General features: G+C 44.8%; 1 protein-coding gene across 3 annotated transcripts in view; it reads right to left on the reverse strand.

The window, feature by feature from the left end:
• ITGB3 (integrin subunit beta 3) overlaps positions 1-19,545 on the reverse strand; it is a 52,060-nt gene extending 32,515 nt beyond the window's left edge. The window contains exons 1-2 of one of the 3 annotated variants that reach the window (XM_037809204.1): positions 19,396-19,545; positions 2,287-2,372 (exon numbers count right to left, since the gene is read on the reverse strand). In XM_037809204.1, coding sequence (XP_037665132.1) covers positions 2,287-2,372; positions 19,396-19,474 — 165 coding nt within the window. In that variant the 5' untranslated portion in view covers positions 19,475-19,545. Of the gene's footprint in view, positions 1-2,286; positions 2,373-17,180; positions 17,252-19,222; positions 19,362-19,395 lie in introns of those variants that run through there. The other 2 variants (XM_037809206.1, XM_037809205.1) reach the window with 2 other exon arrangements.
• Between the last annotated feature and the right edge of the window lie 1,133 nt (positions 19,546-20,678).

Consider the following 20,678-nt stretch of genomic DNA (forward strand, 5'->3'; position numbering starts at 1 on the left):
AGCTGCTGTCCCCTAGAGACCCAGGGGAAAGCTGAGCCCAACCAGTTGTTTTCCCAGGCACTGCCAGCCATGCCTGAGACAGCCAAGGCAGGGGAGGCAGTTGCACAGGGTGGGGGGTTGGGGGGGTCCTTCAGGGTCCTTATTTCAACAAATCATACGTAAAAGTGGCCCAGATGGTTCACCTTTTGTTTTTTAAGTCAACAGCTGAGGCATTTTCAGCAGTTAAACTTGGCCTGAGGAAGCCCTGCTCCCCTCAGGAGAAAAATAGCAGTCATGTCCAGGTCAAACCCAGGACCGGCTCCCGTTCCTCCCTGGGTGACAAGACTTGCCCCGCCCTGGGCTCTTCTGCCCTCCCTCGCCTCCCCTCCTCTCTCTTGCTGTCACTCACTAAACCCTTGGTCTCCCCTGCTTACACGTTTGCCTTCCATTCTTCCAGGGAATGGACCTTCTCCCTCCCCTCATTAGTTTTCATTGGTCCTAGCTGCCCCCCATTTCCTCCCTGACTCCACTCTTGCTTCTACACTGTTTCCACCCTCATGCTTTGATGCTGCCCTACACCTCCCCACCTGCCCTCCCCGGCCTCTCCTGCCCTCCCTGGCCTGTCCTAAATACTCTACGCTTGAATCTCCAAAATCTGGCCACATGACCTAAGTAAGGGCTTTGCTTAGACCTCAAAATACCTCAGCTGCATGGCTATGGCTAGCCCTGAGCAGATCAAGAGGAAAGAAAAATGTCATGTGGGGGGACAGATCCTCTAAGAAAGTTTTCTTTTTCCCCAGACTCCTCTAGACCCAGTTACCTGCTTTTCTCTTGTATTGGGTTGAAAAGGAGGGAAGAGGGAAGGGAGATCATCCTTTGAGTGACACTGAGACTTGTCCCCTCGCCACCCCTCTGCTCAAGCTAATTTCAGGCTTTCCAATCCAAACAACGCAAGTTCCCCATCCAGCGCTCCCTCCTTTGCCCCTTTCCAGGATCCAGTTGCAGATGTGCAACTTCCTTGTAAAAGAAGCTTAATAATATGACAGCAACCAAGGGAAAGGAAGGAGGATAGGGCAAATGGGAAGGGAGGAGGCCACATCACACTTGAAACGAGCTGAGTCCAGCTCAGCCCAGAGGGGAGGAGAACCTGGCGGGGGCAGAGGGGAAGGACTGACCCATCGCTCCTGCCCCCAGCCCCCGGGAATGTTTCAGTTGCTAAATGAAGTCAATGTGGCCCAGATGTTGGGCAGCTGCAACTGAGAGCAGTTCACGTGCAATTCAGCGCGTTGGCCAAAGCAGGGTGTTGAGCTGGCCTCTGCTAATCTAGCAGGGCTCCTGTTGAGGAATAAACACAAGTCTTCCAGCTCCCACTCCCCATCCCACCCCCACAGCCTGCAGGGGCGGTTGCCTTTTTTAGGAAACTCAGTGAATCAGGAAGAGAAGCAGACAGGGAACAAGAAGCCGGTCAGAAACTGCGGAGAGGGCAGGCGCATCCTGTCATGACAGAGGGAGCCTCCGGTAGCTGAGAAGCAGTCTTGCCAGGAGCTCAGGTATCCACCTGCAGGGGGCTGGGCCTGTGACTCAGCCACAGACTCTGTAATCACCAGGAATCTCTCCAGCCGTCTTCACACACCAGCTCTCGCCAGCTCCGAATTCCCATCGCAGCCACAGACACAGCCATTCCCTCAGACACACTCATTCCCTAAGGACCCCAGACACAACAAACCCTCTGCCTAGACACAGCTGTCACCCCTCCAACCTCACCAAATTGGCCCAGCTCCTTCTCTCCTAGACACCTGGAGAGAGAAGCAAGGAGCAAAAGATGAGAAAGGAAGGAAAACGTAAGGCCAGGGAGGCCCAATCACCAGAGAGGAAAGGAGAAAAGTTCCTCTGACTAAAAATCCACACACACACAAGTAGAAGAATTCTCTTTTGTTTGCCTTTCTAAATTTCTGGGATGTCTTTAAGACAGCATGCCCTCCATACCTAAACCCTCTCCTGTCTTTCCTCCTGAGACCTATGTCCCGGCTTCCCAGGGATGTTTCACCCCAACAAAAAGCAAGTTAAGTGTTGGGCCGGGTGGTGATGGCTACAGTGAGACTAGGAGGCCCAAAGGAATGGCTAGAGCAGGGGCTGTACTACAGAGTCCTCATGGCATTCTCAGCCACACACCCAGGACAGCTCTCTGTGCCATCTATCAACAGGGAAGGCATCACCCTCGTTTTGCTCAGAAGAGACCAAGGGTCTGTTCCTGCACAAAAGCAGTTAAGTCTGTGTAAGAAGTAGGGTTGGGTGTCTGTTCCTTACCTCATCTGAGCACCAGGCACACATGGGACTCACAGCCAGACACTGCTGGCAGGAGCTCACACCCCGCATGGTGCAGATGTTGGGCCCTGCAACAGAGAGAGACAAAGGCATTAGCACCTGACGCAGCCCGCAGAAGTGCCTGGCCTGCCCCATCCTGCCCAATGTGCCCAAACTTACACTCTCAGATGCACCAAAATACACGCTACCCATAGACATATCCCAAGCACAGGCTATTAAGTAAGGAAGGAGAATGTGGAAGTTCAGGAGAACTCGTCACTACCTTCAATTGACAAGGCCAAAGTGATGATACATAATGGAGCCAGGCAGAGCCACGGGCCCAAGGTGTCAGATCAGAACTGATGGAAAAGGCTTTAAGTAATACTTGGAACTAACCCCTGCATTTGGGCAAATGAAAAATCCGAGGCTTGAAGACATGTCAGCTTACATCTCTTCAATTATTCTAGCCACTTATTCCCACTACACTGGGGATCCCACACTCAAATGCACTAACATTCAGAGCTTAAATATGGTGGGGGAGGAGAAGTGTGACCGTGGAGGCAGTATCCAGCTGACTCACTAGGAAAAGGCAAATCTGAAATTTTCTCAAGCTGTCTTCCCTTCCCAATATACCTTAGATCCAGGAAGAACTGCAGAAACATTAGAAAAGGCTCACCAGTATTCACTGGAAGAACATGGGAACTTGTGAGGTGGAAGGCCTATACCTGAATTCTGAATCCGCCTCTTACTGTCATGATCTTGGGCCAGTCACCTAACCGCTATGAAATGATATCATCTCGCAGGATTTGTGCAAGAATTCAGTAAGGCAGAAGCGCTTGGTACACTACAAAATGCCATTCAAATGTGAACACGCCTCAGGCTGTCAAAGGACAGACAAAAGGCTGGGAGGAAGACAGACAGCCAGAGGGACCAAAACAGCCATGTGGCACCCACCGGGAAGCAAAAGCCGAGCATCTGCTTGGACAGATGCCTTCCCCCTCCCAGCCGCCCCCAGCTCAGCCTTCCGGGCCGCAGTCAGGTAAACTTCCCTTCCCTGCATTGCTCCCAGTGTGGCCTTTGCCAAAATTAGGAGCGGGAATGAAGGAGACACGTTCCTCCCCAGGGAACAGTGACCCTGACGGTCCTTTACCCAGTTCTCTGAAGTGGTCCCTTTGCCCCCAGCTGGTAAGCCAGCAAATCTATTTTTGGAGAAATCATCCTGATTGTTGAGGTATTTTCACAGTGTTTCTAAAAATTCCCATCAAACTGAATCTCTTTGTCCATTTTATTATGTGTGACTGTACTCCCTTCCTCCCCACACATGTACAAAAACACACTCATAAAATGAGCATAAAAACACATACACAGTATTGTTAAGAAAGAGAATCCAAAATTTGGAAATTGTCAAAGGGATCGCTGGATGTCCTTTCAACGTAACGCAGGCCATTAGCTAGTAGCCCATCATGCTTGGGGATTATCTGATTTTCTAGGGATGTATACCTTCGTTTGAGTTCTGTTGATTAGTATTTTACAACTCTATAAGAGTGAGGTGAACTTGTAAAGAACTAATAGCAATGAAAATGATTCTTGGTGAGAACAATGCAAGCGATTCTTGTCTAACAGCAATGCAGACAATTGGTCTGGTAGCAAAGATAACCCCCAAAGGTTAGGGCTTATTGTCTTGTAGGACATACCCAATTTTGAATATATTAGCTAACTCATTTCACCATTCCTTTAGAACCAGCTTTAAATCCTCCTTCCTTGAATTCTTCTGAACTAGTCTTAACATCTTACTGGTTCCCTCACTAATTAATAAGTTGAAAGAAACCTTTGACACAAGGTCATTTTATATTTGTACAGGAGTCAAACATTCAACTCTTGGAAAATTACACTTTAACAATATCCAGTTCAGTGCCTCACCAGGGGGCAGAGGGATCTTACAGAAAGGGTACAGACATAATCAGTAGACGAAATCCTAACTGAACAACACACTAATAATGTAGCCATGGGTGAGGTCATTTAACTTCTTTAATCCTCAGTTTTCTGAACTCTAATATTCCTATCTTATTATAATTATTTTTGTATCTGCCTTAACATCACTGCCATCCAATAGATTTTTAAGCCCCTTGAGGCTGGCCCGGCCCTGCCTGCCCAGCCCAGCTCCAGTCCTTGCTGAAAGGAGACGATAGATAAGTATTGAGTTGAATTAGAATCCAAGATGTTGGACTAGATCAGAGTTTTGTTTTATTTTGTTGATGGAACTGAGCTCATTTCTCAAAATTGTAGATAGGATTTCAATACAAAAAATGTAAATGGGTTGAAACAGCTGCTCAGATGATTTAAACCTTTATTGTTCTCCCCAAAACTGGATTATATGCATAATCAGTGAAGTGCCTCCCAGAAGCCCCGGGTTTCCTCAGAGCCTTGGGTCTGTCTGACTTCAAAGGCCTTTCCCAACTCTAAAATTCTGCAAGTAGATTCCATCATAAACCCCTGAGTAACTTGTGGGGCTCCTCCCTCTGGCTGGACTACAATCTTAAAACACAAAGTCAGTGGGATGGGATTCTGACAGTGCTCCTACACCTGACCCTAAAACATCTGAGTAAGACAGCCCTCAGCCATGCAAAGGCTGTATAGGAAGAAAGACAGCCAGTCTTCCCAGAGCTGCCACCCTGGGAATATCTGAATGTTCAGAAGCAACAGTGCAACCCGGAGGGCTGTCTGGCCACCTCCTGGCCTCACAATCGCATTCTCCCCAGCCAGATGTGAAGTCAGCCGTCCTTCGATGCTCATCAGAAGCGTTCCAAGAGGAGCATAAGCCTGAACTATTTTAGGCATCAGACTCCCTTTTTGGAGCTTCCATGGGGAAATTGGCATTGGGTTGGGGTGGGGATTCCAGACATAAAGGCCATCGATTTTCACCGTGGAGAAGAACACAAGGAGACTGCGGGAAGAGTTAGAAGAGAGAAGGGGACCATGGGAGGTGTGGACACTGTCAAATCATTTTTTAAAACTTTTCCCAGTCTACCATTTATCCATCCATACATTCTCAAATTATCCTTTCTTTCTGAGTCCTTGACTTGTAGCCACAATAGAAAGCCTTGCCAGAAAGCAGACCCCCTCCCAGTAAACGGGCGGTCCCTGACCCCAGAGGATGAGACAAGCTGCTGTATTCTTCAGGAAGTCATGCCTTGGGAGTCACAGTTACAAAGTTCCCCTTACTACCTCTTCTTAATGAATCACAGGTTGGTTTCATGAGAACCAACGATCCCCCTGTAATATCCCCCACCAAGTCCTGCCACCAAGGGCAGGTTCCCTGGAATGCAGAGGCTGAAAGTGACTGACTCATCAGAAGTCTCTGTGCCTGGGCCATACTGATTCGATGAGCTGCTGCTGCTCGAGGCTGCCCCACCCTCCTTCCTGAACATGTGGAAAGGGTTTGGGCCTCTGTTTCCAGTCTACGTTCCTGTACAGTCACCGAAACCAAGACTCAGCCCTGCTAGAGAAGGGGGATCTCCACCACAGCTTCAATGAAAAGAATTAACAACTCCTACCGCCCCTGTCCTGACAGTGAAGCCAGAGCAGGCAAACAGGTGGGCTCTCCCTGGTCCACAACCTCACAGAGGGGTTATAAGGATTAAATGAACTAATTTAAATGAACTAATCCCTGTAAAGCACACACAGGAAGTGCTCAATAAATGCTGCTGTTGCTGCTACAGTCGTTGCCATAGTTATCCCAAGGCCCCAGCTGGGTTAGGGCAGGTGAATGTTTTGCTTTTATTTCTTTTGCCTTGAAGGCATCATTCTACAGGGCACCATGCACACAGCTGAGTATTCCCTGAACAGGGAGAAGGCGGGCAGTGCAGACAGCATCAGACTGGGGTAAAATGATCAATTTTCAAATCTGGAGTTAGGAATATTAGCATTCAAAAACCCAATCTAGGAGGAACTGCCAGTATGAAAAACCCAATTAGAAGAGATGGACAAGACAGCCAAGAAGTTTGCCTGGAAAACAGTGGAAGGCTGTGGTTTGGCACATCAGCCTGACTCATAGAATCAGAAGAGAGATGAATAGTGGGAAAAATGGAGAAAAAAGGAAACAAGGAAGGGAGATGGAATCAAAGTCATAATGCGTGAATCAGGACTATTTTGTGAGTATGTTGTCCAATGAGACAGGATGTCAGAAGGCAGGAACAAGTCTCCGTAATGAAGCCTGGGAACTTCAGGAGAAGTCTAAGTCAGAGCTAAGAGGTATTTAGTGGGAAGGGAGGATGGCAAACACTGTGGGCATCTCTTACTGTCTGTCAGAGAGGAGTCCTGGCCTGGGTCCCCAGCCCTGCCACTGACCTTTGACCGGTCGCTTCCCAGTTAGGTCCATGGGGACACTGAAGTTCCCTTGCAGTCACCTGGCTGGATGAGTCACCATAGAACAAAATGTCTCATGGTAACTGTCCTATGTACACACAAGTAGTTTCTCTACAGCAAGTTACCAACAAAGTTTATTTTACTTTGATACCATCATTAAACATAGCAGCAGCTTAATAACCCAAGAACAGGGGAGGAGGCAAGAAGGTGGAGTTCTGTACTCTGAGCAAAAAATTCCAGTAGGGGTCTCAAACAGTAGGGAATCCAAACTACCATATTTCATCAAACCTAAGACTATTGATATAAGACACGTCCTGATTTCAGAGATGTTAAAAAAAAAAAAAAAAAGGTGGAACAGAGTCAATTAAATGTGGCATTTTAACATTGGAAGGCATTTGTTTAGAATTTGCCTCCACCAGTATTAAAATGGATCTGCATTTTTATAGTAAATATAACATGATTTTAAGGGACATTGACCTGAAATACTTTGGATGGCTGAGAGAAGCCAGACTTGGAAAAAAACTTTGCTATGGTTATTCCCACCTGTGGGTAATTTGAAAGGTGGTTACTTTAGCTTTAAACTTTTCTATCAGTATGTATCAATGGTGCTAGGATTCATTCATTCATTCACTCAACACCTATACCAGACATCAGAGTTACATGGATGAGCTAAACAAAGTCCCTGATCTTGTGGGACTTAAATTTTAGTGAGGAAGAGGAAATCAAAATTGTACATTAAAAAATAGTACAATTTCAAACAGTTTGAATGTATTACATCCCCCAAAATGCCATTATCTTTATGTAATCTTGTGCAGGCAGACGTATTAGTGTTGATTAGATTGTAATTCTTTTGAGTGTTTCCTTGGAGATGCGACCCACCCAACGGTGGGTGATGACTCTGATTGGATAGTTTCCGTGGAGATATGGCCCCGCCCATTCAGCATGAGCCTTGTTTAGTTTACTAGAGCACTATATAAGCTCAGACAGAAGGGGCAAGCTTGCGAAAGCCAAGAGGGAGACTTTGAGGAATGCACAGGAGCTGAGAGAGGAGCTGCAGAGGAGAGACCATTTGAAGACAGCCATTGAAAGCAGACTGTTGCTCCGGAGAAGCTAAGAGAGGACAAACGCCCTAAGAGCAACTGAGAGTGACGTTTCAGAGAGAAGCTGAAGCCTAGAGAGAAACATCCTGGAAGAAAGGCATTTTGAAACCAGAACTCTGGAGCAGACACCAGCCACGTGCCTTCCCAGCTAACAGAGGTTTTCCGGACGCCACTGGCCATCCTCCAGTGAAGGTACTCAATTACTGATGACTTACCTTGGACACTTTATGGCCTTAAGACTGTAACTTTGTAACCAAATAAACCCCCTTTATAAAAGCCGATCCATTTCTGGTGTTTTGCATTCCAGCAGCATTGGCAAACTAGAACAAGTGGCAAGTACATTAAGAAAATAAAGTAGGATAAAGGAGTACTGAGCAATGAGGGAAGGGAGCCAAAAGATGGTGGTGTTTGGGATTAGGAATGGTAATAGTGACGTTGGTGTGAAGCAGTCACACTCAATATATTCCGAGGACTTGCTGATGGATTACACATGGGGCATGAAGGGAAAACACGGAGGATTTTGGTCAAATGTCTTGAGTGGTCTTTTCAGTGACCCTTCAGCCAAGAGGCCCTGCCCTTGTAAGTGGAGCCTCATCGTGACTGGTTATCATTTCCAACTGGGTTAATTAGGTGGCCATGCGCCGAACAATGCAGAAAGCCTATCCTCTACAGAGTCTTGCCTTTGGTGTGGTTGTGCTTTAAAATTAACACACAGCCCCTGGGAAACAATGTTAAGGACAGGAATAGTAAAACAATGAACACTTTCATTGCATAACAATGGATGGGGCAGAGAAAGTGCCAGGGGCCAGAAGGCTGTGTGATCTCAGCCACATCCCCTCAGCTCGCTGATGCTCTACGGCCAAGGGACTCTTGGATTCCATGTCACATCTCTATCTGTGAACTTATAATTGCTTCCTAGCACTTCACAGGTCTAACCCAGCCACTTCAGCCAAACACTGGGCAACCTCAACAGTCATTTTCTTTCCCCCATGCTCCCAAATATGGGCATAATACTTGGGTCATGAGTTGCTGGGTTTAAATAGGGTTACATGTGAAACAGCCACCCATAGTGGATGCTCAACACATGTTCACTTCCTTCCTCCTTACCTTCATTCCAAGCACTTCCCAAACAAGAAATGTCCATTGCCTTGCCCTCCAACTCAGGATCTGATAGTATATATGAAATCACCCAGGCCAGGAGGCAGGAACACCCAGGGTTAAACCCCACTGATGCCACTAACCTAGCTGTGTGATTTTGGGCAAGTCACTTCACCTCTCAAGGACTCCCTTTTGGCCCCTGAGAGGTGAAGTGACTTGCCCTTTTTGATCGGTGTTGGATTAGATGGCCTTGAAGGAGCGGCCTGCCCTGGAAGTATATGTTCCAACCAGAAGGAGTCAACAGGGTAGCCAATATGCTAGGAGGCCTGGCGTCACAGGCCCAAGACCCCTCAAGTAGTGACACTGCACAAGTGACCATTTCTTCCTAATAGACTGACATTTGATTCAAATGCTACATCTCAGAGTTCTGGAAAATTTTATCAACACAGGCCCCACCTCCCAGCTGACTCATTCAGTGTACAGCAGAGGCAGGCTTGTACCAAGCTCTGCTTGAGGCCCAGCCCAGTGGTGTCCTGTTAGTGACCTCTCTGGCATCCAGCTGTCCAGTTTTCCTGCTTTCCTCCCCCAGCTCATGTCTCACATGTATGGAGAGCAGGCAACAGTAGCACCAGTCCTTGCTGCCAGCCCATCTTGGTGGGAAGGTCTGCTGGTTTGAAACTGTTATGTACCCCAGAAAATGCCATATTCTTTCAATCCATTCCTGTGGGTGCAGACCTCTTGTGGGTGGGACCTTATGGTTAGGTTATTTCAATTGAGATGCAACCCAGCCCATTAAAGGTGGATCTTAATCCTTTTAATGGCGTTCCTTCTGAGAGGATAACAGACAGAAAAAGCCCAGAGAGAGCTTACAGAGAGAAAAGCCCTGGAGATGCTAAAGAGAGAACCCACAAAAGCTCAGAGAGAAGGCCACTGGAACCAGGAGCTGACAGCAACGAAACCTGGGAGCGAAGGACCAGCAGATGCCAGCCATGTGCCCTGCTATCTGACAGAGGAACCCCGGATGCCAGCAGCCTTTCTTCAGAGAAGTCATCTTCCTGTTGATGCCTTAATTGGGACATTTTCATGGACTTATAAGTGTAAATTTGTAAACTAATAAATCCTCATGGTAAAAACCAACCCCTTCCTTGTATATTGCATTCTGGCAGCTTTAGCACACCGAAACAGAAGGCAAATTGGTTCAAACCATTTTGGAAGACAATTTGTGCAACACTGTTAAATTTTATATTTAAAATAATAAAGCCCTTTGATCTGCCAACTTTAGTTCAAGTAATTTACCATGCAAAAACACTTGAACAAGGGTGCATACTAAATCAACAAAAATATCCCCTATAGTTTTATTTGTAGTAGCAAACAATTGGGAATGATTCCAATGTCTGCAACAGGAATTGGGTAAGTAAATTCTGACATATCCATAAGACAGCAGGCCTTCTGGCTAGAATTACAGCTCTTGGCCTAAATCATAGGAAGCCATAAACTGATATGAAAAGCTGCCTCAGGTCTACTGTCACCACTGATATTCAACATTGTATTGGAAGTTCTAGCTAGAGCAATTAGGCAAGAGAAAGAAATAAAAGGCATCCAAATTGGAAAAAAAGAAGGGAAATTTTCCTATTTGCAGATGACATGATCTTCTATACAGAAAATCCTGAAAAATCCACAACAAAGCTATTAGAAATAATAAATGAATTCAGCAAAGTGTCAGGGTACAAGATAAACACCCCAAAATCAGCAGTGTTTCTATGTACTAGTAAAGAACAATTAGAAGAAGAATCAAGAAAAAAAAAATTCCATTTACAATAGCAACTAAAAGAATAAAAATTCTAGGAATAAATTTAACCAAGAATGTATAGAAAACTACAAAACATTACTGAAAGAAATAAAAGTCCTAATTAAATGGAAGGATATTGCATGTTCATGAATTGGAAGAATAAATATCATTAAGATGTCAGTTCTACCCAAAGCAATTTACAAATTCAATGCAATCACAATGAAAATTCCAAAAGCCTACTTTACAGGAATGGAAAAGCCAATCATCAAATTTATATGGAATTTAAATTTATATGGAAGGGTAAAGGAGTCCCAAATAGACAAAGCCATCTTGAAAAAGAAGAATGAAGCTGGAGGATTCATACTTCCTGATCTTAAAACTTATTACAAAGCCACAGTAATCAAATAGCATGGTATCAGCACAAGAACAGACATATAGACCAAAGGAACTGAATTGAGAGCTCAGAATTTACAGCCAACTGATTTATAGCCAACTGATTTTTGACAAGGGAGCAAATACCACTCAATTTGGAAAGAATAGTCTCTTTAACAAATGGTGCTGAGAAAACTGGATCTCCATCGCAAAAGTATGACGGTGGACCCCTACCTCACACCATATACAAAAATCAACTCAAAATGGATCAAAGACCTAAATATTAGAACGAGAACTACTAAACTCCTAGGAGAAATATATGGAAGCATCTTCAGGACCTTGTGTTAGGCAATGGAAACTTAAACTTTATACCAAAAGCACAAGCAATAAAATAAAAAATAGATAAATGCAACCTCATCAAAAATAAACACTTTTGAGCCTCAAAGACATTATCAAGAAAGTGAAAAGATAACCAATAGAATGGAGAAAATATTTGGTAATCACATATATGATAAAGGTTTAAAATCAAGCATATATAAAGAGCTCCTACAAACTCAAGAACAAATAAACAACCCAAATTTAAAAATGGGCAAAGGACTTAAACAGACATTTTTCCAAAGAAGATACACAAATAGCCAATAACCGCATGAAAACATGTTCAACATCATTAGCCATTAGGGAAATGCAAATCAAAAACAATGAAATACCATTTCACACCCACAAGAATGTCTATTATTTAAAAAAAGAAAGAAAATAACAAGTGTTAGCAAAGATACAAAGAAATAGGACTCTTTACACATTGTTGGTAGGAATATAAAATGGTGCAGGCACTGAAGAGAACAGTTTGGTGGTTCCACAGAAAGTTAAGCATAGAACTACCATATGACCTGGAATCCTACTTCTAGGTACATACCCAAAAGATTTGAAAGCAGGGACTCAAACAGATATTTGCATACCCACATTTATAGCAGTATTAATCACAATTGCCAAAAGATGGAAGCAACCCAAGTGTCCACCAACGAATGAATGGATAAGCTAATTTGGTATCTATATACACAAAGGAATATTATTCAGCTGTAAGGAAGAATGAGGTTCTGAAACATGCTGCAACATGGGTGAACCTTAAAGACATCAAATTGAGTGAAATAAGCTAGGCACAAAAGGACAAAAATTGTATGCTCTTGTTTATATGAAATAATTAGACTATCCAAATTCATTGTCATAAATTAGAATAAAGGTTACCAGAGGCAAGGGTGGGGGTGGGAAATGGGAAGTAAATGCTTAGTTGTTACAGACCTTCTGTTGTGGATGATGAAAAGTTTTGGTAATGAATGTGTGGAAAACTACAAAACACTACTGAAAGAAATAAAACTCCTAAATAAATGGAAGGATGTTGCATGTTCATGAATTAGAAGAATAAATATCAGTAAGATGTGAGTTCTACCCAAAGCAGTTTACAGATTCAATGCAATCTCAATGAAAATTCCAAAAGCCTACTTTACAGGAATGGAAAAGCCAATCATCAAATTAACATCACTGAATTGTATACTTGAAAGTCATTAAAATGGGAAATCTTATGTTGTATATATGTTACCAGAACAAAATTTTTAGAAATAACCCAAAAAAGCAGAAAATAAATTATTTGCAAAGTCCCCTTGAGGGACTGGGGGAAAATGTGAAACTATTAAACTTCCCCACCTGGGGAATTCCTGCTATTCTTTTAAGCAACAGGAGCTCCCAGTTTAATAAGCCACACCCTCAATCTAGAGACTTGCCCTTATGCAACTTCTCTTGCCAATGGCATAGCTAAGCCTACTTACAACTATACCCAAAAGTCACCACCAGAGAACCTCTTTTGTTGCTCAGATGTGGCCTGTATCTCTAACCTAACTCTGCAAATTAACTCACTACCCTCCCCCCTACATGAGACATGATTCCCAGGGGCGTAAATCTCCCTGGCAACATGGGACATGACTCCCAGGGATAAGCCTGGCCCTGGCATCATAGGATTGAAATGCCTTCCTGACCAAAAGAGGGGAAAGAAAGGAAACAAAATAAGATTTCATTGGCTAAGAGATTTCAAATAGAGTCGAGAGGTCATTCTGAAGGTTATTCTTATACATTATATATTTATTCCTTTAAGTTTCTAGAAGGAAATACCTGAAACTGTTGAACTGTAATGCAGTAGCCTTGATTCTTGATGATTATTGTAAAACTATATAGCTTTTACCATGTGACCATGTGATTGTGAAAACCTTGTGACTGACACTCCCTGGATCCAGTGTATGGGCAGACAAGTAATATAAAATAAGGACAAAAAAATAAATAAATAATGGGGGGGTGGGGATAAGGGATATGAGATGTTTGGGATGTTCTTTATTTTTATTTTTATTTTTATTTTTGGAATAATGAAAATATTCTAAAATTGATTGCTGGATGATGAATACATAACTATATGATAATGCTGTGAGCCATTAATTGTATACTTTGGATGGATTATATGGTGTGCGAATGTATCTCAATAAAATTGCATTAAAAAATAACCCATAGAACTGTACAACACAAAGAATGAACCATAATTTAAACAACTGGCTGTAATTAATAATATAACTATAATAATATTGGTTCATCAATTGTAGCAAATGTACCACACTAATGCAAAATGTTAACAATAGGGAAATGGGGGGAGGGTGATAAGGGAACTTTTTACCTTCTCCATAATTTTTCTGTAAACTTAGAACTGCTCTAACCAAAAAATGTTAAAATAAAAATAAAAAAATAAAAAGAACTTAGCCTCGTTCTTTCTCTCCTTGAATGTTTGAACTTCTTTACTAACTGAACTAAGAAACACTAGGGCAGAAGGGGGGAGCTGTGGGTGTGGGTGTGTAGTCTTTTTTTGTGGGAACATGACAAAAAAAACAGAGAGGAAGACTTATACTGGGTTGTTTTATCAGAGATGCTACCCAAAAAAGGTAGAATAGCCCCAGGCTTACTTAGCCCCTGGTTCCAAGGAATGTGACATACCGTATTTGGTCACAAAATATCCATTGCTCTTATGATCAAGAATAATAGAGGTCCTTCCCAATATCCTGAAGTCTTTAAATAGTTAGCACTTGGGAAATCTAATAAATGGCTTATATATGGCCCGAACATAACTATCCAATTAGAAAAGTTAGAAATTGCAAGCTGGGTGATAATTCAAGGGTTTAACAGCTCTAACCCCGCTGCTTTCTCAACACCCAAGGAAGGTACAGTAGCCTCCAGTAGACTCTTAGAGAATGTCTATGATTCTCATGGATAAAAAAAAAGTCTCCTTGATTAGAATAATCATACATCTTGACATGAATCAAGCATAAAGATTTTTAGGACATTGAAATGGAAATGCCCTCTTTCTAGCTAAGTGTGCATATGGTGGGCAAAATGGATATAGACACAATCTAAGCAGTCCTTCCTGACTCAGTCTATGAAAGGGCACTCCTCAAGAAAAAGCAAGACTAATTCTGGCTTGGCTGTCCATATGCAAAAAAAAAAAAAAAAAAAAAAAGCCTCAACCCATACCTGGCACATATACAACAGTTAATTCAAAATGGATCATAAGCCTACATATAAAACTAGAAAACCAAAAGAAAACTTTAGAAAAAATCTTTGCAAAATTGGATTAGGCAAAAATATCTTAAACAGGACACCAAAAGAACAATCCATAAAAGAAAAACTTAATCAACCGAACTTCAACAAAATTAAAAATGCCTGCTCTTTGAAAGATGCTATCAAAAAATGAAAAGGAAAGCTACAGACTGAGAGAAAAATTTTGCAAACCGCATATCTGATCAAAGACAGCTATTCATAATAAATATTTTAAAAATTCTTGCAACACAAAAATAAAAAGCAAGTATCCAATCGAATTGCCAGAGAAAATACACAGATGGTAAATAAACACATGAAAGATGCTCAACATCATAAGCTATAGGAGAAATGCAAATTAAAACTACAATGAGAAACCACTACACACCTACTAGAATGTCTAGACTTTTAAAAACTGACAGTATCAAGTGGTAGCAAGAATGCAGAGCAACTAAAACTCTCATACATTGCTGATGGGAATACAAAATAGTACAGCCACTTTGGAAAATAGTTTGGCAGTTCTTTATAGTTAGACATACCATAAAACCCAGCAATCCCACTTCCGGATATTTACTCCAAAGAAAAGAAACATGTTTACACAAAAATCTGTGCACAAATATTTATAGTGACTTCATTAATAATTGCTAAAAAAGGGAAACAATCCAAATAGCCATCTATTGGTGAATACATAAACTGTGGTGCATGCATACAATGGAATGCCACTTAATAGTGAAAAGGAACATGCTAGTGATACATGCAATTATCTCAAATCTCAAATGCATTATGCTAACTGAAATAAGCCAAACTTAAAGGCAACATTGTATGATTTTATATCTGTGATGTTCTAGAAAAGGTAAAACTATAGGGATAGGAAGCAGATCAGTGGTTGCCAGAGACTGGAGGTGGCAATAGGGAATTGATTACAAAGGGGCTTGGGAAAACTTTTGGGGGTGATGGAAATATTCTATGTCTTCATTATGGTAATGGTTACTTGACTGTGACTATTTGTCAAGAGTCACAGAACTGTATGCAAAAAAAGGGATGAATTTTTACTGTATGCTAATTATACCTCAATAAACCCAACTTAAAAAAAAAAAAAGCGCTTCTGGGAACACTGTGTGAACAGAGAAAAAGGCAGATTTTATATTTTTTTTGCTGGGGAGCCTCACATTTAAATAAATGCCAGCAGTTTACTCAGGAGGAATAGGCAGTTCTCTTAAACTATGTCATTTCCCTGCGCCCACCTTCATTTCCACTAGTCACCTGAGCTCTCTCAAGCATGAAACTCTTTCCACCAAGAAGGACCAAGGTTCAGGAGAACAGGGAAGAGGCAATGGGGTGAAGCAGCAAGCCAGTTGTGTGGGCAGCAGAGAGAGCTGGGCCAAGGCAAGCGGTTTATCCCTGAAGCTGCTCAGTCACTCCCCAGTTAATTATCTGTCTGCTGATTCATGAGCTGTGGTTCCTGTGGGCACGCTTCCTGGCTATTCCTGCCAAGGGTAGAAGGATTCTTGGGGCTGGGAGGAGATGATAACCAGAGGTCACGAGTGGGGTGGGGACTTGTGGAGGAGGAATTTCTATTAGGAAATTCCCAGAGTCATATCCAGACCCCAGGAGGCCTCCCCCACTCCCTACCTTTGCCCTCACCCTCACAAGAACGAGGCAGGTAGAGGGGTGGGCCGCCCTCCTCTGGGAGGAGCCAGGAGGGAAAAAAGGCAGATACTTCACAGATAGTCCAGTGAGTTTTGAGCATCCTCAGTGGTCCAAATGGTGCAGTAGTGCTAGATGCCCAAAGAACTCATGGTCTCAGATGTACTCTAATACTCCAATAAGAAAGCCCACTTGGAGCACTTTAGGATCTTACATGACTAGAGATAGTCAAATATTAAGTTTCTTAAAGTAAGGCCCATACCGCCTCGATACCTCTATGTAGCACCATAGACATTTATCTTGCCACCTGTGGGCCAGGCACTGGGCATAGTGTTGACCATAAAGACATGTCCCTCTCCTCATGGAACCTGGAATTTTATGGATTCCTGTACCTTCCCCTTTCCCTGGAGACAGGACTTGAGGTTTTCTCATGGATAAAGCAAAGCCTCTCACTTCCTCATCCCATCTTGTAAGTTCTTGTTGGGTTAGATAGCTCAGATATGCCAAACACCCACTGGGGAATGGGTTGTAATAAGAGGGGGGCCAACCCACATAACTGTGGGCAAAAGGACCCTTCAGGCCCATTCAGGGAGGTAGACTGCACTCTTCCATGGAACAATAATGGCTCGTGCACCCCTATATGGTGCATTCCAGGATAGGAAGAATAATGACAATAAGAGTAGTTGCTATTTATTGAACTTTTACTTTGTGACTTTATCTCACTTAATTCATATAATCATAAAGGTACTGTTTTCTCCACTTTACCAAAAGGAAACTAAGACCCTAAAAGATTAAGTCACTTACCTAAAATCACAGGGCCAATAAGAGGCAAGTCAAGAATCAAACCCACATGCAATGACTCTAAACCACAGGTATCCTCCCCCTTTGCTGAGCAGCCTCCCTACCATTTCTCTCCAGGCCCTGAAGATTCCAGCAGAGGGCTTTGGTTGAAGAGTTGCTGGGATTAAAAACTCAGGAGAAGAAATCAGCACCTCAACTCAGAACCAGCCAACTTAGATGGTGACATCAGGTTCTGGGTTAATAAACACCTAAATATGAGGAAACCACAAAACCCAGTACTTCTTAGGTAAAGTTTAAAAGATCATTCTCGTACACAAAATCGAAAACTCAATTCCGTCTTCAAACAACTTCTTTTCTCCCCATACCAGACTCTTCTACTGTGGAATAGCCCCTGTGCCACCAGCCTCTCCCCTAGCTCTTTCTGTGTCCCCTCAATACAACTCTTCTACTCTCATCCCACCACAGGCTTCCCCAGGGATCTGAAGACACCTGCAACCCTGCCCCCAGCACTGGGGTGGGGGATGCAAATATAACAGAAACTGCTGTGTGGGCACATATGTCTGGAGGTCTGACTCTAGCCTCTGCTCTTAACCACTACACTATCCTTCCTCTCCGAGGGGTCTGGGCTAGCTCAGTAACAATCCATCCACCACTGTTGGGAACCACCCCAATCACTATGATGAATCTGTGAACAGATCTCCTAAAGGTCCTTTCTTGCAAAGGATGCCAACCAAACCAGTATGTCAGTGCAGTGGAATCCTATATGGGTCATTACAATTGTGTGAACCAGATCAGCACAAGATATATCCAGGATGGGAAGGGGAGACACCTTCATCTTCACTAACAGAGTCAAGCATCTTGCTAGGCACTATCTTATGTTACATCATTACTTCTAAACCTGTAAGAAAATACGATTTTACTCAGAGGTGAATTTAAAAAGCTGTGGGTGTAAAAAATGCATGCAAAAGATGTTTTAGATTAATGGAAACAGGCATCTCAGGAGACAGTTGAGTTGCACTTGCAGTTTCTCCATCCCCTCTCTCCCCCATCAACAGCTGGCAGCATCTGACCCAAAGCTCTAACATGTCCCTGGGGCAGAATGCTGGGGACATCTGTGTGACAGCCCTTTGTGTGACAGAGGGCTGCTCACTGAAGGCTAAAGACATCAGTTGACCTTTTTTTAACCTCCGTGACATGGAACATTTCAGCAATAACAAACGAACCCCCCTATGCATCAACCAGACATTCCTCCATCAAGACATTGTTGCCCTGTCCATTATGATCTCTTTTTTAATATACTGTCTACACATACATAGAAGTCTTGAAGGCATTCACCAAAGTATTTTTGAATAGTTAACTTTGAAATTGACTTAATTAATTTTTACTTTGTTGTTGTTATCTCTTCTGCATGGTCTAAATTGTTTTACGAGGAGAACTACTGCTTTCATTGCATGCACAAGTACGCACACTCACGCGTCCTCGCCAGAGGGGTGGCCCAGCGGACCTGGAGACAGAGCTCTCCCTGGAAGGTCACCAGGCTCCGGAAGCACCACGGGCAGCACCCCAGGTCCCTCCACCCCCTCCCCAGCACCAATACGGCCGGATGCGGAGCGCCCAGGCAGCTGATGGTGTACGCAGCAGGAGAGACAAAGCTAGGGATCCAAGCCAGCCCTAGGGACCCTTGGCGTGACTCTCAACATACACCTGAGATTTTGGGGGTCCAGGTTCTGTCACAGAAGCAGAAGCCCCACTGCCACCCGGGAACACTGTAGGGGACAGAGCCCTCATCCTGCTCTGAAATCCTCCCGCGGTTTAAAAAACACTTGAGAGAAAGGCTAACAACAAGGAGAAACAGGAATGTCAAGTAACTGGCAAATCCGCGCGCACACACCCATTCCCATCCGAGAAGTTACAACCACATGTTTCTGCCAGCGCGCGGGAACAGCCCCGGGGAGCCGCACTTCGCCTCAACTACCAGAGCCGGTCGTCTCTCGCACCCGTGAAAGGCGCAGCGGAGGCTGAACGCGCGGCTGGGAGATGCGCCCACAGCACCGCGCACGCCGGAGCCGCCCTGGGAAGGCTTCCCACCTGCCTAACAGCTTCCGCGTCCCGGAGGACCCACTCCCAGGCACCCAGCGTCTCTCACCCCTGCCCTCGCGGCGCCGTCAAAATCCCAGCTCCGGGGTCCATGGCCCCAGCCTGGGCCGCGAACCACGAGCGCAAACGCCAGCTCTCCAAGTGCGCTAATTTGGCTGCGGCGGGATGCGGAACGCGGAGCCCAGGAGAGCTGCGTCCCCGCCGCGGGGTAGCCTCACTCACCTCCGACGCCGACGCCCGCCAGCGCCCCCAGCGCCAGCAGAGTGGCCCAGAGCGGCCCGGACGGCGGCCGCGCTCGCATCTCGTCTGCCTGCCGCCGCGCTCCGCCTCGGCCGCGCCCGCCCGCCCCACAGCGAGCAGTGGCGCCCGGGGCCGCTTTTCCCGCAGCTTTAGGGGAGGGGACATGGTGGGTGGGACGCAACGGGGCGGGCCGCGGACTCGCGCTTCCTCCTCTCCGGCTTTTTTCTGGACCCGGAGCCTGAGAGCTGGCGGTGGGAAACCGCTGCTGCTATCTCGCCCCTTGGCATCCGCCCACGTGGATAAGCCTGGCCTCAGGCGAGCCGAGGTCGGGGCCCGGGCGTTCGTGGGGACATCCTCTGGGTCCAAGGACTCCGCGCACTGGCACTTGGTATCATCAGAAAAGCTGGGAGCCTGCGGCCCCTCTCCTAATACCTGCAAGTCACTCAAACGGATCTCTTTTGCCTGAATTCCTGGGGCACTTTGCATCAGCACCACGAGTTTGTGTGTGTGTGTGTGTTTTGTTTGTTTGTTTTTTGTTTTCCATTCACACTTTCATTTAATTGACAAATATATGTTGACTACCAACCCGGTACTTTTTCTTGGGTTCGTTTTATTTTCCCGCAAACTGTAAACTTCTTAGGAACAAGCGTGTGTAAACAGTAATAGGTCTATAAAGGGCATCTCTCTACAAATGCTTGCACATAGTAGGTGCCTATAAACTTGTCAGGACACAAGCGGTGTACTGCCTCCAAACTCAAATTCGTAGGCTTTATTGTTTCTTTATTGTGTCTTCGGCAAAGACCTCTTCCCCCTGAGTCCTTCCTCCGAGTCCCAGGATCTGATTCCAGACTGGAAACCTCCAGAGGCCCAGAGAGGCAAAAATGCTATGCAGGCCCCTAAGGAGTGACTGGGTCCCGGACAGGCTCTGATGGGGATACAATCAAGGCCTGAAGCGTCCTTTCACGGGAGAGCTGACGGGCTCCCGCTCCGGGGCTCCCCTAAAGCTCAGGCTGCAGACCGCTCCTGAGGCACACAAGACCCCTGGCAACTGGCTCTGACTCATCTCTCCAACCTTCTCTTTCACCCCAGCGCAAGATAAACCCCGTGCCTTTCAGAAGCGGCTTGCCTCTTTTTCCACCTGGAAAATTCCACTTTCAAGACTTACCTAGGTGTCATCTCTTCCTTGTAGCCTTGTAACCTTCCTTGAAACCTTGTGACCACCCCCACCTGCAGCCTCACCCTCTGCAGCGGTGGGCACTCCCTCC

Source organism: Choloepus didactylus, chromosome 18 (genome assembly GCF_015220235.1).
Source record: "Choloepus didactylus isolate mChoDid1 chromosome 18, mChoDid1.pri, whole genome shotgun sequence".
NCBI lineage: Eukaryota > Metazoa > Chordata > Mammalia > Pilosa > Megalonychidae > Choloepus > Choloepus didactylus.